Below are 23,531 nucleotides of genomic sequence, written 5' to 3' on the forward strand. Positions count from 1 at the left end.
GACCAGTGTGCCAGGGCGTCCAGTACATACAAACTTCCCGGGTACCAGTCTGATCATGGAGAGTCTTTTGTTTATTTGTTTGGCCTTTGTAACCCCTGGATGGCCTGGAACTCACTTTTTAGACCTCGAACTCATCGAGATCTGCCTCCCGAGTTCTGGGATTTAAGGCGTAAAGCACAGTGCCCAGCTGGGAAGTTTACAGGGGATGGGGAGAATGCATGGCATGCATATCGGGGCACCTAAAACATCTTTGTTTAGATAGTAACAAGAATTTGGACGCAATAATGAGATACTGAAAGCCAGGGTTCTTGTAAACTGAAACAGGGTTCTTGGAAGCGTTGGCCAGGTTTTCCCTAGCAGAGACCATGTTCTCTCCTCGACCTGCCGCTAGGTGGTGCTGCTGTTCTGGATGCATTCCAGTGGACAAGGCTTGGCACAGTGCGCAAAACCCCCTTCACACACATAACAAAAGAATTTGGGACTGTGGGAGATAAACACAAAATATTCTACTTTTTTAATATCCATGGAGTCAAAGCCCAGATAGTGGGAGCGGGAAAGGCAAAGGGAGGAACAACGGTCAAGACAAAGCCAAGGAGAGCTGTTCTTGATCATTTGCTTGTTCTTTGTCTGGCCAGTTCTTGGAATGGGAACCCCCTCCCCCCTTATAACACAATCATAGTTTCACAAACCCCAGGAATGTTCCATGCGGAGAAAGGCTAAGTTTTGCGTTTGCCCGCGGAATTTTGACAGTGATAATATCCCCTTGATGTAAATGAAAGACACCTGAGGGCAGGGGGAAAAAGAACATTTCAGACGCTTGGTCCTGCCTGCTCCAGCCACCTCCTCCATTTTGATTTTATGTTTTCAATTTTTTGTTGGGGAACATGTGCATGTGTGGAGATCAGAAGACAGCTTGAGAGTTGGTTCCTTCCTTTTGCTCTGTGGGTTCTCTGAGTCAAACCCAGGAGGTGAGGTGTGAGGGGATGAAGCAAGTCCCTTTCCTAAGTGAGTCTTCTCACTGGCTTTCTTGTTGAATTTTTGAGGCAGCCTCACTCTGTAGCCTAGGCTGACCTTGAACATTAGGCAAACCTCCCACTTGAGCTTCATATGTGGAATTATAGGCACGAACCTAGTTGTTCCTAGGCGGGTGCCTTTTCTCCCTGCAAGGACTTCGGCATCTTGTTCTTGAGTCTTCAGATTTGCCTCTCCACCCCAGTTCCCAACTCTCTGGTCTTAACTCCCCACACCAAGTCAGCTCTGCTTGAGTTGATGCGATGGGCTCTGCTCACTGAGATCAACTCTCCACAGAGCCCACAGTTCTCACCTGCACTGTAGCAGCTATTGTAGGCACGGTCGGGATCAGAAGGCATACTTCTGATACATCGGAATAGAGTTTCTCTTCTCCCTTGTCCTTCCCGAGATACCACCTGACCCATTGTGAAAGTCACATCATGAAACAGGACCTGTCAGAGAAGGGAGACGCTGAAGAAAGCCAGGACGGAACCGTTCAGTCCTTGGGGGCCTCAGGAGCACTGGCAGTGAGGCCAGGCAATAAGGAGGGGGTCTTCTAAGTTTGGTCCGAGCAGAGGGGTCAGGGAAACCCTCCTTACAGACATGGTACATAGAAAGAAGAGTGACGGGGGCTGGAGAAATGGCTCAGTGGTTAAGAGATCCTACTGCTCTTCTGAAGGTCACGAGTTCAAATCCCAACAACCACATGATGGCTCGTAACCATCCATAATGAAATCTGATGCACTCTTGTGTGTCTGAAGACAGCTACAGTGTACTTAATAAATAAATTACTTATTAAAAAAAGAAGAAAAGAAAGAAGAGTGAGAAGCCAGTCTCCATGTTCACACGATAGGCTCAGGGCTTATCTGGGATTACCTGACTATATAGCAGATAAATTCCAGTGTCCCAGACTCGCACAATGTCTCCCTGGGCCTCCAGGCCTCTCCCACGCCTAAGTACTGGTTGCCACATCACCTCTGTCACGTCAGAGTCTGCTAGAGGTGAGGAGTGTGCAGGTCAGCATTTCCTTCCACTCAGATACATGAGCCCTCTCCTTTTCATTTCTAGGGTTCTCTTGGCCCCAGCCCCACAGTTCCTGGTTGGTGCCCCTCCCACAGTGCCGTTATTTAAAATAGTGCTTCTTACCCTTGGAGGTAATGTTAATTGGAACGAGATGCAGGACCGAGTGCTTCTCTAAGGAAAGAAGGGAGGACACGGCAGTGTTGACCTGCCCCGGAGTCCACCCTCCACCCTCACCTCAGCTCTGCTCCGCATTCCTCCTGCTCCTGGGTCACCGCCAACCCCACCAAAACCCCAGGGCCCGCTCACTCTTGTGCTTCTGGGTGAGTATTGCTCTTCTCCTCCGAGATCTCACCCCATCCTTCCAGGCTTCCAGGGCATCAGGACTCTGTTCATGAAAGAGGGCCAGAGTTTGACTAAGATGTTAGGGGTCTCAGACAACTTTCTTCCCAGCCTCCTCAACACCAGGAATAGCTGAAATGTATGTGCCTGTCATAGGCCCCTGGTCTGGGCCCTGACTGCCTTTCAGGGTGTTCTTGGCATTAATCTTTTAACAGTTTATTTTCCTTAAATGGCTGTTCCCATGACTTCCAAATCTAGATCCACCTGTAGCACTTACTTGCAATTTTGCAGATTGGGAGGCTCTGAGGCCCCTCTGCCATTCATCCTTCCCCCTAGATTCCCATCTCCCCTAACTCACCTGCTCCCAGAGGCTCTGCCATGGGGACTCTCCCCGTTTCTGGGAAGGCCCTCCACTCCGCTGCAGCCGGCTCACCTCCCGCCTCAGGCTTTGCAGCTCTGTTTGTTGGATCAGTAGTGCTACAGCACAAGTCACAGCCCCCAGAACCGCCCCCCAACTCAACCAAAGAGCAACCGAAAGGGCTGGCTCTCTGACTGAGCCCCCCATGTGGCCTGGAGATGAGGCTGGCATGGGCTAGGGACCCTGCCAACAGCTGTGGTCTCAGAAGTGAGGTGGCCAAGAGGTAGCAGGGAGGGTGGGAATACAGGCAAAGGCACAGAAGGGAAGAGCAAGTTACGCAAGGGAGAAATAAAAAGGAACTTGAGAATAGGAAGAAATCAAGCTAGGGCACTACTAGTCCCCCTGGTCCCCAGGGTCGAGCTAGTGCCACTCTGACACCCCTTCCCCCTAGCCTCAGGGGAATTTGGTGCCATTATCTAGGAAGGACAGGACAGCCGTGACACCCAGAAGGAGCGGCCTGCATTCAGGAGCCCAGGGGCGGCCCCTAAGTTGGAGGAGGGCAGGTCGGTTGGTGCCAGGCATGGTGCCAGGAACAGGGAATGGGTATAAGCCGGACAGCGTGGGGTTTAGAAGGTGAGTGTGGCAGACTGACTCAGGCGTGAATGAGATCTTTGGGGAGGTTTGTTAGGGGTGACTGGAGATGAAAAAAAGGGGTTTAGGGGCCAGCAGGGAGGAGAAGCAGGGACAAGAAGCTGGCAGGGCGCTGGGGTTAAGGCTGGGCCGAGTGTGTTGGAACCAGGCCTGCACTGCTCCCTGTGCTCAACTTGGCAAGCTGGACTTCCTGTTTCCCAAGAAGAGTTCTTACATAAGGTTCTCTGGACAAAGAGAAAAGACAAAAGCGCCAAGGCCCTCAGTCGGTGCAGCACTCCTCCCCACACCCGTGTAGCTGGCCCACCGGAGGCCTTCCTACGCTCTGAGCCCCTTCCCAAGCTAGCTCCCATCCCATCTCCTAGCCAGACCTCTGCCAGCACCTGCTCAACTGCTTGAGGCCGCCAAGAGGAAGGGCCCTGCTCCTCCCAGCCAGGGATTCCCCTGCAGGAGGAAGTTCTTTGCTAGGAAAATGAGGCTGCTTCTGCAGCACCTTGAGCCGAGGACCAGGTGGTTTTTGTTGTTGTTTGTTTGCTTGCTTGCTTTTTTCTGGTGCCTATGTGATTTCTATTCAGAACTGCAGCTTGGAGGCATGCAGGTCCCTGTTCCCCAAAGCCTAAATTCCCTTCCCACAACCTTCAGTTACTCTGAACCCCAAAGAAGAGAAATCATGATTTATTCTCTTTAATATCCATTTAACATTTTGTCACAATAATAATAAAAATAGTATCTTTTCAAAATCCACAGGGATCCAGGGAGGAGCCTGTCCCCAGCTCTCCCCACGTCGGGGACTTCAGGGAGGAGCCTATTCCCAGCTCTCCCCCTCACATTTGGGAACTTCTTAGTCCCAGGTTCTCTGGCTTCCTGCCACCAGGTCCAGCCCATCTCAGTGCCTGCTGCCCGAAGTCAATAAACACGGGGTCCTGGGGGTGGGGCCAGGGGATCAGGGATCAGTGGGGGCTTTGGGAGCTGGTGAGGTGGATAGCTGTGGTGGGAAGGGGTGTTAAAGAGGAGCAGGGATACGTCTGTGGAATGGAAACCGTGAACAAGCTCTGGCTGCCTTTGACGAGAGGACAGGGCTGGAAAGAGAAGCAGCGAGGGGGTGGAGGGGTGGGGGTGGGGTGGGGTGGTGATGCTCCTGGAGCCGGGTAAAGTTTAAGGAATCTGGGAGAGCAAGGCCCCTCAGTGAACTTGAAAGAGTCCAAAGTAGGTTAGGAAGGGGGCAGCCTTAAGGTGAGCCCAGGGGAGGGTGCGGATCCGCAGGGAAGACCCTGGCCGCAGCGGCAACAGCCCAGACACCTGGCACAGACGGAGCTGGGGCCCAGGAGAGCTTGCTGCTGTGGCTGAGAATTCTTCCAGGCAGCGCAGGGCCAGCACACCGTTCACCAGCAAGTCGAGCTTCAGGTAGACGGCCTTCCCCTCATCAAAGTGCACCTGGAGCAGAGAGACAAGCAAATCCAGACCTCTGCCTGCCCTCATTGAAATCCAGGCATCTTCCTCCATGAGTTGCAGATTCTCCCCCTCCCACCCATTCCTTGCCAATCCCTCCTTCCCTTAGCCTTCACTCTGCCCCTGGAGCCAGGCAGGGCTTACCTGACAGTACAGGTAGTAGAGCCCAGCCCTGATGACTGTAAATTCCCCAATCTGGCGGTCGTAGCGCAGAGGGCTGGAGCTGTTGATTTTGGTCTCTTCCCAGCCACTCACTGTCCCATCCACACCTGAATGGGGGATGTTTGGGGATAAGTAGAAGCCCCCACACTCCCCAGGAATCCATTAAGTAATGTGTGTGTGTGTGTGTGTGTGTGTGTGTGTATGTACACCTTGCCCAGAGTATAGGTGGAGCCATGTCCTTATGGTAAGAAGTGATAATAAAGTATTGTGTGATGAGATCTAACATGTGACCAGGAAGTTGTCACTGGTGATTGCTTCTGGGGAGAATAAAGAGTAGTACTACAGCAGAAGAGTTGAGAGTTTTTACATTTTACTTCATGGTTTATGTCCTGAACATATACTATACTATACTATACTGTACTATATATACACACACGTGCCCGCATCATTTGAATCAACTGAAAATGGATGACAGGCCAGACTCATGGGTTACGAATTTAAAACTTCCTACACAAGCCGGGCGTGGTGGCGCACGCCTTTAGTCCCAGCACTCGGGAGGCAGAGGCAGGCGGATTTCTGAGTTCGAGGCCAGCCTGGTCTACAAAGTGAGTTCCAGGACAGCCAGGGCTACACAGGGAAACCCTGTCTCGAAAAAAACCAATAAATAAATAAATAATAAATAAACAAAACTTCCTACACAAATGAGAAGAATATGCCCAGTATTGCTGGTACACACCTTTAATCCCAGCACTTGGGAGACAGAGGCAAGAGGATCTCTGTGAGTCTGAGGCCAGCCTGGTCTACAGAGCATAGGAAATCCCTGCAATAAGTAGTCCATAGAGACTGCGAGGGGGCAGGTGATTGCTTGAGGCTAGTCATGATGGGAATATAGTGTGAGGGCTAAAGGATACGTGGCTTCTTCTTCCTCATTTTATTACTACTATTTTTTGACACTGGGTCTCATGTAGCTTAGGCTGGCCGCAGACGCTGGATGCCGGTGAAGATGAACTTGGATTCCTCACGCTGGGGTTATGGTATGTGCCACTTTACCAGACTTGGCCTCGTGGGGCTTGTTTGTGACAGGCTCTCTCTATGCAGTCCTAGCTGTCCTGTTGTCCGCTATATTGACTATGCTGGTCTCTAACTCAGAAACTGGCCTGCACCGGCCTCTGCCTCCTAATGCTGGGATTACAGGTGTGCCCCATGGTTTGTGGTGATTAACGGTTTGCACCTTAGGGTGTACTTTAGTCACAGTAGACTAAGAGCACAGGATTATACAGGTGGGCGGGCTGTGTGGGATGTGAGATCTATCAACAGAGCTGCTACCAAAAGCCATGCCAGGCAAAGGGCTGGGGATGTAGCTCAGTGGTAAAATGCTCAGCTAGCATGCCTAGGACTCTAAATTCTGTCATCACAAAACAAAGAGAAATCCCTAGAAGTAATATATTTGAAAACTGGAAAGAAAGCCAGGCATGGTGACAAACGCCTTTAACTTTAGCACTTGAAAGGCAGAAACAGGTGGATCTTTGAGTTCGAGGCCATCCTGGTCTACAGAGTGAGTTCCAGGACAGCCAGGGCTATACTGAGAAACCCTGTCTCGAAAAAAAACAACCAAACAAAAAGGAAGTAGCACTGGGCATGGACCTCAGAGTGCATGACTCCCCAGGCCCTGCTGCAAGGCTGCCAGCCCTCCAAGCTCACCCCACCACCACCCATCCCACCCTGGCCTTCTTCCTGTCTCCCACCATGCTCCAAGCTCCTCCTCTCTAGGGGGCTTTATAATGGTCTTCCTCCCCCCCACCACACCCTCAGGATCTCTTCCTGACGCCTTCTGGTTTCTCCTGCAGGAATGGGGTTGTGTGTGTGTGTGTGTGTGTGTGTGTGTGTGTGTGTGTGTGTGTGTGTGTGAAATGGAACAGGTCTATAATCTGATCGTTTGGGATTCTGAGAAAGAAAGTTCCTGAATTCAAAGCCTTGTCTCAAAACAAAGCAAAATAAGACAAGCAGACCATGCCCATTTCTGACTTCCCTTCTAGTTCCCCAGCAGTCAGCAAAACATGAACTCTGTATTTATCCCCTGCAGGAGCAAGGACAGCCGTCTTACTCACCCCGACTGTATTCCCAGCACCTCAGTGAGGCCTAAGACACTGGTGAGGAGTTACCTGACAGTTCTCATACTTTGGGTCCATAGGCTTCCTGGGTCTCAGGCCTGACAGTCAGTCAGTCAACCCCCCCTCCCTCCTCAGCCCCCCCCCCCCCCGCCATCCCCAGCTCTGGTTTTTTTTTTTTTTTTTTTTGGTTTTTGTTTTTTGGTTTTTGGAGACAGGGGTTCTCTGTTTAGCCCTGGCTGTCCTGGAACTCACTCTGTAGACCAGGCTGGCCTCGAACTCAGAAATCTGCCTGCCTCTGCCTCCCAAGTGCTGGGATTAAAGGCATGTGCCACCACCATGCCTGGCTCCCAGCTCTGTTCTTGTCTCTTATTTTTTGTTGTTTGGTTGAAGACAAGAGTCTCACTGTGTAGCCCTGGCTGCCTGTTAGTTACTGAACACAGCCTTGACCTTCCTGCCTCTGCCTTCAAGGTGCTGGAATCACACTGCGCTCCACCCTACCTGTCTTTCTTGTTCCTTTCTCAAGTAAACAATACCTCTTTGGATTAGGGTGTGGCTCTGTGGTACGGCACTCATCTAGCTGGCCTATGGCCCTCAGTTTGTCTTCCTGTCCTGTCTCCACATTACCCACCCCATGCTCCCTGGGGGGTAGGGGGGAGTGATTCTTTCTTGGCATTTCCATCTGAGTTAGCACAGCCACGTGTCCTTTACCAGCCTCCCTTTACCCAAACTGACCTGACCCCTTAACCCAGAAGGGTGAATGAAGACTCACTCCAGTATCCACACCCCATGTGTGGCTCACAGAACCACCAGTCTCTCCTATACCAATAGCAAATTTGCTCAATAATAACCGTTTCCTGCTGTTCCTGCCCCTGCACAGCCCTGACCTCTCCTCCCCTCCTCCCCAGTCTGGCCTCCTTGGACTCCTCACTGTTTTCAATTTTGACTTTTCCAATTTATTCTCCAAAGTATTGGAGTTGCCATTTCCAAAGCCTGACTCCTGCATTACCTTTGATGGATGGGTCACTGAAGAACAACCCCTTCTCTCTTTGTGACCTGCCATCTGTCTTCCATAGTCTTCTACCCTACCCTGTTTAACCTACCCTGTTTTCTTATACAGGCATGTCCAACCTGCAGACATCAGAGGACCTCAAAATATCTGTTTGATACTGTGACATGATGTGTTAACAACCTTCAGCCTCATCAGACTCTTGGGAAAGCCTGGCCTTGCATGGCTCCTGAGCCTGCCTCCTCCACACAATTATGCTTTGAGGCCTACTAAGGCCTAAATGCAGTATACTACCAGGGGCAATGAGTCCCCGACTCCACTGTAAAATTGTCTTCCTGTGTGGTGCCATGTATCTTGGGCTCTCTTACCGTCATCTTGTCATCTAGTACTGTAATTATGCATTTACAGACTGTCTGCTGTTCTTCTGTGGTAAATCCTTAGTTAAGCAAAGGTGCGTGCGTGCGTGTGACTCACCATGGCCTGGTCCCTGGTATAGAGCAGGTTCCTAATTGCATGTATGCTGAATTGGTGGGCTGAGGCTTGGGGAATCATCAGCTGCCCAATAATGCCCAAATAATGATGCCCAAACCAGCTGTCTCCCCCCAGGCAAAGAGAGCTAGCCTGGCGCTACTGAACAGCACAGCGAGGGAGGAAGAAGGACAAGGCATACTGACTGGCTTAGGGCACTGCTAGTTGTGGCCTGAGGACATGGTATACTTGGGAATGTGAATAGCTCCTAGGTCACGAAGCACCATAAACCTTCAGAGGGTGTCCGATGCTGCCTGGCAGCTCCCTTGCCTGCATACGGGCTGGACTTGTTAGTGTGGCATCTCTCCTCAGATCTCCTGCTGCCATGTCCTAGTTCCCCTAGGGTCCCCCACAAAACCTACAAGCACCACTTCTCATGTCCCTTTGGCATCTTCATGATGAAAGTGTATCGTCTCTTCCTTCTAGAAACATCCCTTCCACCTTCTCGAGCACTGGCCTATGGGGACCCTTATCCCTGCCCCAAGTGAGTCTGTCATGAAGACTGTGTTCAGCTCCTGAGCATGTCCTAGCTGGCTCTGAACCCCACCTCCACCACTTAGGCCTGCCATGACCTTGGGCAAGCTGACTATTCCCTCACTTATTAGATGTAGGTTATTGCATAGTGTCTGTCTTCCTACTGTGGCAGCTGTAGGGCTCTGATCAATCCTAATGCCTACTGGCTAATCCCAGTGCCTACGCCAAAGGCACCGGGATGAATCCAGCTTTGCTAAGGACCAAGGTTTTCTTTGGCTTAAGTCCCTCTTTACTGACCAGCTACTTCTCTCCTTGCCGCTGTCTTCTCATTCCCTTTTCCATGCTTTCTGCGCTCGCTCGGTCTACACTTCTAACCACAACCCTGAAACCGCCCATTAAGGTCATCAATTGGTGTTATGTCACTAAACCCTGTAGTCACATCTCTGTCCTCATGTCATGTGGCCTCTCGGCTGCCTCTGCACAGACAGCCACATCCTCCTGCCTGAAACTGTCTTCTAAGACCTCAGGGCACGCCCTGCCTCAGAGTCTTCCTTTCCCATCTCTTCAGCTGGCTTCCCCTTCTGCCCAGCTTCATTCTTTGGGGGGGGGGGGGAGTCTCTCTCCCCTAGTGTCTCATCTCATCCTGTAGCTTTAAATAACAACCCCATGACCATTTCTCACCTAGCCTGGACCAGCCTTCCCACCCACCCACGGGTGAAATTCACTTTATTAACCACCCTCCCCATTTGTTCATTATTAGACATCTCCAAGTTAATCAGTCAACTTGCACTACTTCCCTCCTGGGCAATCCAGTCTTAGGAAATGGCATTCTCTTTCTCAGATACTCGAGCCAGATATGAAGGTACCAGCCTGGAGTTCCAGCTGCTAAGGAGGCTGAGGCAGGAGGATCACTTAAGCCCAGAAGTTTTAGAACAGCCTGGGTAGAGTGGCAAGACCCCCCTCAAGTACAGAAAAGGAGGTGTATCCTAGTTATTAATCCTCCATTTCTCTTACTGTTTACATCTAATCCGTTAGCAAGGCCTGCTTCTCTAAGCCACACGTTGAATCTCCAATTCTCCCTTTATCTACTACTAATGCCCCAGTCCGAGCCAACTCTCGAATCCTGCCTCCAGGCCTTCACGGTGGATGGATGTTCCAGGTGACGAACAGCAAGTACAAAGTCCAGAGAGGCACACTAGGGCACAGGAGTGTCAGCCCCACAGTGCCAGGAAGTGAGGCTGAGGCCATAGCATGGAGAGATTGAAGCTAAGCAGAAAAGCAATGGGACAGGAGGGCTAAGCTGGGGCAGGAGGCAAGGTGATCCAGGATGGGGAAGGGGCAGAGTTAAGTCTGAGGTCCTAAGGTCATGGTGTCAAGGTAGGGGACAGAGATGGTCAGAGACTGGGAACATTTGGAGAAATAATGATCACACAGTAGGAGAACCCATGGAACACAGAGAACACAGTTGCTTCCTAGAAAAGCCTGAGGGCTGGAGGAGGAAGCTGGGGGCCACTGGGTCGGGAGGGGCCTAGGTTCTGCAGAGGGCTGGGATCTTTCTAGGACCCCATGCCAGGGTCATAGAGAGAACTTAGAGGAATTTCCTAAACTGGCCTCTGGGGTTCCTAGCATAGATGCAGGAACAAAGAGGCTTGGGGAACCCTTTTCAGGTATGAGAGATGCTATGATGGGTCCAGGGAAAGCTGAGGTCAGGTGGGACTCACCTGCTTGTGCTCCATCCTGTCCTGGCCGAGGATGAACTGTAAGACACAGGGAAGGGTTGGTGAGGCTTCCTCTGCCCACCTCCCACCATCCCTCCTCCACGGTGGGCTGGCTACCTACCCTCATAATGGGCTGCAATAGCCCGGCGAGGCCGCGCCTTCTGGCCTTTAGGAGCTAAAAATAAAGCAAGGATTTATTAGGAGATTAGCAGAGACACCTCTCTGGGGACCCAGGAGCTAGACCCCAGCCTCTCACCCTGCTCAGGACCCTGGCAATTATCCAGACTACTGGGCATCACACCCCCAGCCTCATACTCCTCCACCAACAGTGACAACATAATTTATCATCCAAACTGAGATACTTCTGAGAGCAAGAAGTGGCTATTAATAATCGCGCTGGGCTAGGGTGCAGCTTAGTGGTAGAGTGTTTGCCTAGCATGCACGAGGCTCTGGAATCTAGCTCCACCACCACACAGATACACAGACACAGATACAGACACACACAGCAGGGAAAATTTCATCCATTCAAACCAGTAATATATATAGTAATGAACCCCTGATTCATGGGAGTCTTTGTTTAGGGAAGCCTGGGCTTCCTTAGGAGGACTTCTGGAGTCGTTTTAACGCCTGGTCATTTGTGGTAGGGTCTACAGGTAACAGCTCCATGTGGCAAATGAGCTTTAGAGGGAGGTAGCGATTCCATTCTCAGTTGCTTGGCTGCTTTACTCTGGATCTCCTTCAGGCTCCCTGCCTCAGCTTCTCTACAAAAATAATGTTTTTTGTTTTTTTTTTTCCCTCTGCTCACTTCATAAGACTGTTGTGAATTCAGAGCAAAGCAATATATGAACCAAAGAATCTTGTTTCTGAGACTAGAACATAGGGACGGATGCTCACCACTTCTTCGAGGCCGGACTAGTTGTTCCAAGAAAGGTACCACATCCTGGCTTTCCTCTGTCTGGGGATTCAGTTCCTAGGGGAATTAAGGGCAGGGCTCAAACAGGACCTCCCAAAGACAAACAAGCACAGAGCCTGTCAGAAGAACCATCAGCCAGTAACAGACAAAACCTGGGAGGTTAGGGGTTGGCCAAACCTGGGAGTGAGGCTCAGCCCCAATCAACAACCTGCACCCTACTGACATACTCTGCACACGCACACACACATGCACGCGATCTCGGGAAGGTGGGGCAGAGACAGACAGCATGTATGCATACATTATCATTCATACAGCCTGTCTCTAGTATCTGGTTCAGACTCCTCGTTGTCTCACCTCTCAGCCAATCAGCACTTTCCACTCAGGCAGCACAACTCTCACCTTGGTAGAGTTGCCCCCTTACATCCAGATCACCCTCTTGTACACACCGACATACCCACGTGGGCTGGTTCACTCCGCACACTCAGTCATAAACTAGTACCAGCTGGAGTCTCCCTGCACACACAGCTCAATGCACACACCTCACAACTGTCACAGCCAGCCAACGCTCAGCTCAGACACGTTTTTCCATGCTGGCATCCCTTACGCAGCATCCACACCTACTCACAGGGGGCTCCCGGCGGTCCTCTGCTGTCAGCTCCTCCTGAGAAGGCGCCTGCTGGGAAGGAGGCAGCGTCACCCAGTCCTTCTCCTGACATCTCATCCTCCACCCCTTCTCCGATCCCCTGGCCCTCTGCCCACCCGGCCCCCATCTGCTTCTCTGTACTTTCTGCTCCTAAGATACCCAGAAAGGGGTATGCTGAGGGCCTCACCTGGGCAGACAGCGTTGCCCAGCTCCCCAGGCTGACCACGACCAGCAGGAGGCCAAGGCAGGCCAGCGCCAGGCCCAGGCTCAGCACCAGCGGGGCCAGCAGGGCGGTGCCCGGCTCCCCCCGGCGCCCCCTCCGCCTCTGGCTCCGACGGGCGGCCATGGGGGCGGGGGGCTGTGCCTGCCTCACCGCCCCCCCATCCCGAGACCCGAGGGATGGGGAGGGGGAGCTGGTGGGCGGATCGGGCCAGGGGAGAGGGAGGGACCAGGGAAGCGGGCCGGAGGGGGGCGGATGAGGACAGGAAGCCGGACACTGTTTGTGTGATTAAACTCCAGCCTCCCCGGAGTGCAGTGCAAGAAGTAAGAGTCGTCCTGCGCCCGGGCGCATGCAGGCAGGCGACCGCAGTGGCACTCCAGACCAAGAACTCTGAGGACCAGTGAAAGCAGAAGTGGACAGGCATCCACCCAGGCCAGTGTGCCAGGGATGGGACACGGGCCCTGGCCCCAGGAACTCAGCACCGCCCCAGTATGTTGAGCCCTCCCACGGCAATCATTAATCATGAAAATGCCCCCAAAGGGCTTGCCTACAGGCCAATCTGATGGAGGCAGTTTCTGAGTTGAAATGCCCTCTTCCAGAATTCCTCAACTTGTTTCAAGTCTGCAACCTAACTACTTCCTTCCCAGCATAGGTTATTTTTTTTTTCAGCTCATCCTGGTTTTGGGGTTTTTTGTTTTTGTTTTTTTGTTTGGTTGTTTTTGGTTGTTTTTCTTTTTGTTTTGTTTTGGTTTTTTGAGACGGGGTTTCTGTATAGCCCTGACTGTCCTGGAACTCTCTGTAGACCAGGCTGGCCTTAAACTCAGAAATCCGCCCGCCTCTGCCTCCCGAGTGCTGGGATCACAGGCGTGCGCCACCATGCCCGGCCCTCCCTCTATCCTTATTATCCTTACTTTGACTCATGGTTCTGGTCCAAGGTTGAAGGGCCACCCTCAGTGATGGCCTTCCTGTTGCCAAAGTCCTAAGTAGCCCAGGATATCACATGGTGACAGATAGGGAACATGAGAGCGGCCAAACTGGCTTTATGGCCAATACCTTCTGAAGATAACCCACTAATTCATTCATTGCGTGGATGGATTGATTAATCTACTATTGAGGGCAGAGCCCTAGTCACCTCTCAACCAGGTCCTGACCCACCTCTCACTATCTCCTAATGAGGAGTAAATTCCAACATGAGTTTCAGAGGACAAACCATAGAAGGTGATATAAGTAAACTGTATAAATGGGAAAAAAACAGAATTGAAGAATAAACTCACGACTGAGGTGAAAATAATTAAGCTATAATAGGACAATACTATTTAATTGATAAAGTACCAAAAGATTTTTCTTTGCCAATTTTTCTTAGAATGACATGTGGCTTTGGATACATGGAGAGTCATGGCTTGACCATAGAGTACCTCCCAAAAGCTGGTTCCCAATGAGATGTGCAGAGGTAGATTTTTGAGAAGTGGTTAGATCTTGAGAGTCTTGATTATATCGATTGATGACTGGTGGATTCAAACTTTGTTTTTTTTGTTTGTTGGTTTGGGTTTTTGTTTTGGTTTTTCGAGACAGGGTTTCTCTGTGTAGCCCTGGCTGTCCTGGAACTCACTCTGTAGACCAGGCTGGCCTCAAACTAAGAAATCTGCCTGCCTCTGCCTCCCAAGTGCTAGGATTAAAGGCGTGCGCCACCACTCTCAGCCAGATTTTTTTTTAACTTTAAATTTTTATAAAGATTTTATTTTATATATAAATACATATATATATATGTGTGTGTGTGTGTGTGTGTGTGTGTGTGTGTGTATGTATACTGTAGCTGTCTTCAGACACAATAGAAGAAGGCATCGGATCCCGTTACAGATGTGAGCCACCATGTGATTGCTGGGAATTGAACTCAGAACCTTTGGAAGAGCAGTCTTGAGGTGTATGCCTGCATGTATGTCTGTGCACCAAATATATGCAGTACCTATGCATGTCAGAAGAGGGCGCTGGATCTATCAGAACTCAGCCATTCGTAAGCTGCCGTTTGGGCGCAGAAAACTGAGTCTGATTCCTCTGGAAGAGCACCTGCTTGACTGCTGAGCCATCTCTGCTGTTCTCAACTGAAACTTGGGCGAGGCTATCTGAAGGTGGTGGAACAGTGAAAGGAGAGCCCTGTAGGAGCCGGGAGGTCACTGCTGCTGTGCTTTGCCTTGTGTCGTCTTTCCCTGCTTCCAGGACCCCAGAAGGGAAGCAACTTTTCTCTGCCAGAGGCTCCCACCGTGATGCTCTTCCTCACCACGGGCAAAGGAACAGCGTAAAGTGACCACGGACTGAGACTTTGGAAGCGTGCGTTCGAATCAGTCTCGCTTCCCTTTGCTTTCTAGGTTATCGTGAGCAGGAAGGAAAAGTCCAATCACCACAACGAAGAAGCCTAATGCTAGCCAGAGCTAAGCCCTTGTTAACATGGTCATGACAATGTAAGTCTGTATATATAGGTCCACAGCAAACTCCAGTTCCCCAAACCCCAAAGGCAGTCCATTTATCCAGAAATGAGCTCAACCTGGAGCACTAGAAGATTTCTGGCAGTTAGATAAAAGCCAGCATTCCTCAGGAATCTGTGAAGCAGGTTCCTCTCTCCCAAAAGGTCAGTTCCCTCCAGTCTGGCAGAGGAGACAGTGGCACCCATCAGAATATCAAAGCTGAGCCGGGCGTGGTGGCGCACACCTTTAATCCCAGCACTCGGGAGGCAGAGGCAGGCGGATTTCTGAGTTCCAGGCCGGCCTGGTCTACAAAGTGAGTTCCAGGACAGACAGGAATGCACAGAGAAACCCTGTCTCAAAAATAAATAAATAAATAAAAAATTAAAAATTAAAAATTAAAAATAAAATAATAAAGTCCAAGCTAGCCCTCCCCCACCCCACCCCCACCACCTTAAACTCCCTCCAGCTCAAGGACTTGCCTCCCCATAACCAACTGGCTTGGCTCTGCACTTTGTCTCTGCTTCCTCTCACTGTATTTTCTCTCTTCTCTGTCCCTGCTAGTCTCCCCTCTCTCATAGACAGCCCTGGCCATGTCCAGGGTGCTGACCATGTCCAGTCTGTTTATTTCTCCCTCTCTCTCTCTTTTTTTTTTTTTTTACTTNTTTNTTATATGTAAGTACACTGTAGCTGTCTTCAGAGACTCTAGAAGAGGGCGTCAGATCTCATTATGGATGGTTGTGAGCCACCATGTGGTTGCTGGGAATTGAACTCAGGACCTTTGGAAGAGCAGTCGGTGCTCTTAACCACTGAGCCATCTCTCCAGCCCCCTATTTCTCTCTCTCTCTTCTGGACTCTTCCAGGTGCCTCTGGCTGTTCTCCCTCTCATATCTACAATAAAACAAACAAACAAACAAACCTTCTCTTAGACATTCCATGCTGTCAGTTTATACTCAGCCTCATCCTTAGAAAAACCAGAGACTTTGTTGTCAAGGTAGCAAATCTCACAAACGCTCCCTCCCACTTGAGTGCTACAAGTGAGGCAGAGAGGAGGTTGCTCATGGGAAGGGTGGGGTTATAAACCAGACACTCTCACCAGGTCACCCTGACGGGCACACTGGTAGACTTACTTCCATCATCAAATAACTAGTATAAGCCGGCAGGATGGCATACACCACACCATGATCCTAAACAGAGGGTAGATTGATACTTGAGATTAGCTGGGCTACACTGTGAAGGCCTGTCTCAAACAGACCAAGAAAACACCACTGTTCCTGTGCTGGGAACACAGGTCAGTGGTAGAGAATTTGTCCGGTCTGCGTAAAGGTGCTGGGGCCTGCTGAGTGCCTGGGTCTACCTCCCACATGCTGTGGGAGAAGAAAAAGTATTATAAATATCATCTTCACTGTGAAGAGGGAAGGAAGAGGGCAACCAGACACCCAGCATCTTATACTTTAATAAGACCAACAGCACCAGTGCTACAACAGACAGAAGGACGAGCCGGGGGGTGGGGGTGGGGGGCTCTGCTGGAGAGAGGGCTCAGCGGTTAAGAGCACTGAGTGCTCTTCCGAAGGCCCCAGCAACCATGTGGTGGCACACAACCATCCCGTAAATCCCTAAGGAGGTCTGATGCCCTTTTCTGGTGTGTCTAAAACAGCTACAGTGTACGCAAAAGCATGGTTGGAGGGGTCTTCTGGAAATGGCGGGTGGACAGGGTGACATTTCCCATCCTAATCTCTGCTGCTGCGTTCTGTCAGGTGAATTTGGGAGAAGGAAATCTTCCCATAACAGAAAGGCTAGCCGCAGAGTGTGAGTCGCCCCACCCCCACCCCAGGCCTCCAGTCACACCTGCTAGTGGAAAACCACAAGGATTGGCCCTTCGGAGACACCAGAGCATCTGCAGATCCCATAACTTTGCCTTGAAAAATTAATTTAATACACTTAACCTTTTTGTTCTTGGTTTGCCGCCAGAGCTAAAATTGACTTGCATTCTTCTAGGACACTGATGAGAAATGACTTGGGAAAGCTTAGGAAAAGCACTGAGAGGGAATCTTCCAGCCCCTCCCCTTTCCTTGTTTTCTTAAGTTTTCTTCCCCAACACTGAAGAAAGAGGGGCTTCTCTATCTTTATTTTCGAGGCCTTGTTAAATTAACATTCCTCACACTCAGAGAGGGAATTTCACGGTCGCCATTACGTGTCTTACATAGTGATTCGGTGTGTCACCATGACATATTCCTGGCCATTGTATTCCCAGGACCAGATAGAGCTTGTGAAATGAACACGTGCAGTCTACCTTCCTGGCAATGATGACGAATGTTAACTACTGGCCAGCCGCAGCCGGGGAGGACAGTAATCATCCTAGCTCGCTGGAAGTGAAGAGGTATCCAGGTTGAGGGACAGCCAGGGCAGCTTGGGGTGAGTTAGTACAGACTCTGGGGAGGCCTGCACCACCATTCAGTGGAACAAGGCCCTCTGCCCGGTGCCTCCCTCTCCTCACCCGGTCCACGCACAAATGTTACTCCCCCTGCCCCCGTCTGTTATGAATCACCAAACATCTTCCCCACTGATCATGGGATTCTCCTTTGAAAAGACCCCCCCCAGCCTCTCTGCCAGCGGTTTTCCATTGCTAATAGTGAAGTGGCACAGATTAAGTTTTACTTAATCCAGAGTGCTCAGATTAAAGGCATGTGCCACCACGCCCAGCTTTGGTTTTTTTTTTTTTTTTTGGTTTTTCGAGACAGGGTTTCTCTGTGTAGCCCTGGCTGTCCTGGAACTCACTTTGTAGACCAGGCTGGCCTCGAACTCAGAAATCCGCCTGCCTCTGCCTCCCGAGTGCTGGGATTAAAGGCGTGCGCCATGAACCCCTGCTTCTTACAGTAGGGGTTACAGGTGTGCACCACAGTCCCTAGCACAGAGTTCTTCTTTGCTGTGAAATGGTCAAACGCGGGTAGTTAATCCAAACAATCGCTAGCTGCAAGCTGATGCCCTTAGATGTTCTAATTGTGACCTGTGCAGCAACTGTCCTTTCCCGCTCTGAGTCACATGCTTCATTGTCATCCTCTTTAAGTTGTCTTTTTTTTTTTTTCTTTAAAGATTTTATTTATTTATTGTATGTAAGTACACTAACTGTCTTCAAATCTCATTACGGGTGGTTATGAGCCACCACGTGGTTGCTGGGATTTGAACTCAGGACGTCAGTGCTTCCTTCACTTATTTTTGACACACGGTAAGGAGAAGAGCAAGCAGGGCAGGTAGCACCAGAACCCTTGGTCGGTCTGCCAGCAGCTTTAGTGGACAACAGTCTCTTGGCCTTTCCTTGTCCTTCATGACACTGATAATTTTGGGTTAGAGCCTGTTGTCTTATAGAACACTTCCCAGTTGGTTTTCTCCTGGTTAACCTCAAGCGATGCTGTCTGAGAGGGATACTGCGGATCACTGCTTTTTCCTCTGCGTGTCTGTCTGTCAGGAGACTTTAGGCTCAGCTCATTTCATATCGCTAAGTTAACCCACGGACTGGCTAAAGTGGTGTCTGCTGGGCTCCCCGACCTGAAGTTACCTTTCCGTCTTATAAAGAATTAGTATTTTGTGGAACGACATTCAGAGGCTCTGTAACTGTTTCCTGCCACGGACCAGCCTCAGCTTGGAGAGGGGTTCTGAGGAAAGGGCATCAAATCGTGGTGGCCTATGTTCTGCTAGGCACAGCTTTCCAGGCGCTTTCTCTAAAGGAGTGCGTCACCATGCCCGGCTCCTGATGCTTTCTCTAAATTCCCTTCTCTCGGGCCATCTCCAGACAACTCTCTCTAGACGGTTTTCTCTTGCTGTAGAGTTCTCCAAGGGGTTCTTTTTTCCTACTTGAAAACATTCACTGAATGTTTTCACCTCTTAAGCCACGTTTTTATTTTACATATAAAAGCTCTTAAGAGCTTAAGCAGTGTTTTTATTTTACATATCAATCCAGTCTTTTACTCCAGGTTTCCTTTTGATTATCCTGCGAATCAGCATCCTGTAACGCAGTCTCTCAATTCTTTATTTTGTTTTTGGAGATAGGGTCTCTGTGTAGCCCTGGCTGTCCTAGAACTCACTCTGTAGACCAGGAAGCCTTGAATGCACTCCTCTTCATTCTTGGGAGACAGCAGGCACACATTTCCTTTTAACTTTGCAAACTTCAGAGATCTCCCTGCCTCTGTTACACACAATTGCTGAGCTAGCTGGGAGGGACCCCGTCCTGAAATTACCATTTCTACCACACTCAGGCCTGACCTTGCTCTGTCCCAGGCTGACCCTGAACTCAAAAATCTGTCTTGCCTTTGTAGCATGAACAAAGGAACAAACTTCCTTAGTATCTTTCTGAGCAGTCCGCTCACAGCGCATTTGCTTTTGTTCCTTTAGATTCCTGAAGCTGCTCATCTTTTTATACTGTTTCTTTATTTTTTGCATGGGTGATTAGCCATAAATTCTGAACTCCTGTTTTGAGAGTTCTTTTCCTCGGCCTTAAGTGTGGTCCTGAAGGTCCCAGCCTTTAGCATTTTGCTGAGACATTAGCCACACCTCCGGATGACTCCCTTCTCTAATTATCATGTTATCATGAAGTCATTAGCTTTAACCCGAGGACATTCCTTGGAGAAAGAATACAAACCTTGTACATTATTATACAAACAAGCCCTATGCCCACATTGTGCTTCCATAACCAAGGACTCTCGCCAGTCCTGCCCCAAGGGCAGGAACCACAGTTATTCCCCACCCAAGCCACACCACCAGCACTCAGTTTCCTTCAGCTTCCACCTTGCCTGTGCTGTTGCTGGTTCCTGACTAGCCTCCAGTTACTATTGACAGGCTGCCGCAAGTTGTAAGCCACAGACTCATTATTCATGTGTATTTTAAAATGTATCAAGATGTATTAAATCATTATCCATTTTAATACTTGGATTGTTCCAGTTTGTTTACTACAAAGCTTTTCTGTCTGTTAATCTGGTTCTGTCTCAGCCTCCCAAAAGCTGAGGCTAGAGTATTCACCACAAAGTCTGCTTCTCTCAGCTCACCCACATGCCTCCCCTTCCCTTCCCACCTTATCCCTTCCCCTTCTCCTTCCCTCCCTCCTCTCTTCTCCCCCTTTCTCCCTTCCTCTTTCCTCTCCCTCCTTATCCCACTCAGAACCCTTCTCTCTGAGAAACTCTGCTCTCTTTCTGGGGGAAGGGTGTTTAGGAACTATGACCTAAGCACTGAGTGTGCCTCGGTCTAGGCTCTGTGCAGACAGAGATGGGATATGTAAATAGTGGTGCCTGCAGCTTAGAGGACTCATCTGTACAATGGTAAAAGTCTATATGCTTTCTGTACCCCACATTCTAGAAGTCGGACTGGCTGTTTTCCACACCCAGTGACATTCAGTCTGTCATGAAGCTGCCCTAGATCCCAGTCACCCTGCTCTCCAAGAAATGACTGCACCTCCTATGGAGATGTGATGTAGACAGGTGTGAGGGAGGTTGGGCAGATCTAGCATCCTCACATGGCCGCTGTGAGGTTTAGGAATTTGAGCCCATTGCGAGTCACCATAATAAAGTCATGTCACTCCTGATCTTGTCCAACCCACCAACTGCTGCCACACAGTGCTTCCCAAGGGGCCCTTACCCCAGAGCTGTGTGTCTATCATTGCCCTAGTTAAGCTTGCTGTCTGGGATCTGTCTCCCACACTTCACACAGCCATATGCCTGCTAAGACTATTTATCTTTTTTTTTTTTTTTTTGGTTTTTCGAGACAGGGTTTCTCTGTTTAGCCCTGGCTGTCCTGGAACTCACTTTGTAGACCAGGCTGGCCTCGAACTCAGAAATCCGCCTGCCTCTGCCTCCCGAGTGCTGGGATTAAAGGCGTGCGCCACCACGCCCGGCCTAAGACTGTTTATCTTAAGGTCCATGTCTCTCCTGGCCCAGCTTGGACATTGCACACAGTAAGACTTTTAGTCTGTGGTTAGGGTTGGCTTCTGGAAATGGAAAAAACGGTGACGGGCAAGTGTTCTACTGCTGACGTGTGACATGTGCTCTCTCTCTCTAGCCGCCCCCACCCTGTGTGTGTGTGTCTGTCTGTCTGTCTGTCTGTCTGTCTCTCCATCTCTCCCTTTTCTTGTTTGTTTGTTTACTAAGAAGTGCAGCATGGTAAAGTATTTGCAGGGGGAATCCTGTGCAGGGTGGGGAAGGGAGGTCAAGGTCAGCAGAAAGCTAAGTCTGAAAATGTTGGCAAAGAGAGCACCAGATTCAGCTGCCTTAGGACTGATGACCACAGCCCAGGGGGGAAGAGTTGGGTCCCCAGAAACAGAAACCTCAACCCATCCAAGGCACAGGCCCCAGAATCAGAGCGAGCCTTACCAAGTCCACACCTGGACAAGGACACCGAACTAAAGTTCCCTCTGAGAAAGTCTTGGGTTGGTACGGATCCCCAGGATCCACAGTCAGCTCTCTGCCTTCTCCCTCTTCACCAGTCAGTCTGTGGCCGCCTTCAGGTTAAGGCTGAGCCAGGCCTCCCTCCTAGCCAGCCTCGGCACCTGACTCTGTTGGCAACCCGCCGCTTTGGCTGACGCTAATGTGATTGTCTGGCTTGGCTCCTGGCCCTTGGCACCTTCTTCAGGCTTGGCCCTGAGCTGCAACTTGACTCAATTCTGTTTTAACTCTGATGTGTCACACCATCTGCCCTCCCTCCAAGCAAGAGGGCAGGCAGTCGGAGCCAACTGCCCTGCAAACTCAGGAAAGTTACCTGAAAGGGCTCCGCAGCAGACAGCAGTGTATGACTTTAATCCCAGCAGAAGGAGGCAGATTTCTGTGAGTTCAAGGCCAGTCTGCTCCATGGAGTGAGTTCCAGGAGAGCCATGGATACGCAGAGAAACCCCGTCTCTAAATAAATAAATATAAATACCAGCAACAAAATGCGTGAACACCCTGAGTGAACCAGCCAGCTGTTAACCCTTTGTGTAGCAGTGGGCTAGGCAAGAGGCACCTGATTTGTTGAACAGCTTTCTGATTCTGGTTAAAAAAAATATGCCTATGGTAAATCCCCCTTTTTTTTCTTTTTTTTGGTTTTTCTTTCTTTCTTTTTTCTTTTAAAGATTTATTTATTTATTATATGTAAGTACACTGTAGCTGTTTTCAGACATCCCAGAAGAGGGCATCAGATCTCATTACAGATGGTTGTGAGCCATCATGTGGTTGCTGGGATTTGAACTCATGAAGAGCAGTCGGCACTCTTAACCACTGAGCCATCTCTCCAGCCCTTTTTTAGTTTTTTGAGACAGGGTTTCTCTGTATAGTCCTGGCTGTCCTGGCCTCGAACTCAGAAATCCACCAGCCTCTGCCTCCCAAATGCTGGGATTAAAGGTATGCGCCACCACCGCCCGGCTATTTTTTTTTTTTTTTTTAAGCTGCAGAATTATTTGTGTGTGGCCTTCCCAACCTTGAGCAGGCTGAACAGACCTTGAGTGCTTGCCACAAAGGACCTTATCAGCCTTAGGTGGGTCACCTGCCTTGGCTGTACGTGCCTTAGGTAGAGTCACCTGCCTGGGCTGCACATGTAATTTCCCACAGGAATTTAGAAGAATAGACTGCCCACTGACCTTGCTTTGCAACGTAATCCAGCTGAAATGGAGGATGGGTCTGTGGGCTTGCTCTATACAAAGGCTGTGCTGAATGCTGAACTTGGAGCCTTGATTGGAACCTTGTTTTGGTTTCATTCTCCCCCCAACCTCTCTCTCTCTTTCATTTCCAGCCCCCCTCTCAGGTAAACCCAGTTTGTCCATGGCCACTGTATGGCTACATTTGTGGTACAGTAATACCAAACAAACCTCAGTGGGAACATGAGATCATTGTTTTTTGAGGCAGACTGGCCTCAGACTGGTTATGTGACTGAAGATGATAACATGAACTCCTGTTCTTCCCAAACGCTGGGATCAAAGGCAAAAGCCGAAGCCATCCATCCAACCAGTCCATCCATGTATTCCATCCATCTATCCGTCCACCCATCCATCCATCCATCCTTGTACTTTGGACAGGGTCTCACTATGTAGCAGGCTGACCTCAGACTCACCGAAACCACTGTCTGAGCCCCCCAATTTCTGGGACTATACATGTGGCCTTTTTATTTGTTTTGGTTATATGAAAACCATTGAACCAGCTCACTCTGAGACACATTGTTAAGTGAAAGAAGAAAACCGTTACTATGTTTCCTGTGTGTAGGCACAGCCAGGTACTGGAAGGAGATTGGAGAACCTGGGGACCTCCAGGAAGGAAGGGACTGTCACCATCCCCCTTACACCTGCAGGCCTGTTGGAAACTAAGAGAAAAACTGTTCTGCGGTTTGCAAAAGAATGACTTAACTACATTCCATCCTTTCCCTTGAAATTCTATTTTTTTTTTTTTTTTTTTTTTTTTGGTTTTTTGAGACAGGGTTTCTCTGTATAGCCCTGGCTGTCCTGGAACTCACTTTGTAGACCAG

The 23,531-nt window shown here is 49.9% G+C and overlaps 1 protein-coding gene across 7 annotated transcripts; it reads right to left on the reverse strand.

The window, feature by feature from the left end:
• Positions 1-484: 484 nt before the first annotated feature.
• Positions 485-13,018, reverse strand: LOC110332031 (tumor necrosis factor ligand superfamily member 12). Of its 7 annotated transcripts, none has more exons than XM_029546033.1 (12): positions 12,571-13,018; positions 12,366-12,413; positions 11,722-11,797; positions 10,949-11,002; positions 10,831-10,866; positions 4,973-5,097; positions 4,679-4,813; positions 2,341-2,419; positions 2,158-2,205; positions 1,888-2,006; positions 1,325-1,463; positions 492-783 (listed from the first exon to the last, which is right to left on the reverse strand). In XM_029546033.1, the coding sequence occupies exons 1-12, from the start codon at positions 12,727-12,729 to the stop codon at positions 674-676; spliced, it is 1,128 nt and encodes a 375-aa protein (XP_029401893.1). In that variant the 5' UTR covers positions 12,730-13,018; the 3' UTR covers positions 492-673. The 7 variants fall into 7 exon arrangements, with proteins under 7 accessions (XP_021068622.1, XP_029401893.1, XP_029401894.1 ...); XM_029546034.1 differs by having other exon boundaries at positions 1,888-2,003; positions 12,366-12,416; XM_029546032.1 differs by having other exon boundaries at positions 12,366-12,416.
• Positions 13,019-23,531: the final 10,513 nt, after the last annotated feature.

Source organism: Mus pahari, chromosome 14 (assembly GCF_900095145.1).
Source record: "Mus pahari chromosome 14, PAHARI_EIJ_v1.1, whole genome shotgun sequence".
Lineage (NCBI taxonomy): Eukaryota > Metazoa > Chordata > Mammalia > Rodentia > Muridae > Mus > Mus pahari.

What these genes read in the sequence shown, in the direction of transcription:
- LOC110332031 (XM_029546032.1), bottom strand. Translation starts at nt 12,729, where the DNA reads ATGGCCGCCCGTCGGAGCCAGAGGCGGAGGGGGCGCCGGGGGGAGCCG. An exon ending in TTTATCTGCTATATAGTCAG is followed by an intron (nt 1,464 to 1,887) that starts GTAATCCCAGAT and finishes CTTCTCTGACAG; the next exon opens with GTCCTGTTTCATGATGTGAC. An exon ending in CAATAGCTGCTACAGTGCAG is followed by an intron (nt 784 to 1,324) that starts GTGAGAACTGTG and finishes CCCTGCCCTCAG; the next exon opens with GTGTCTTTCATTTACATCAA.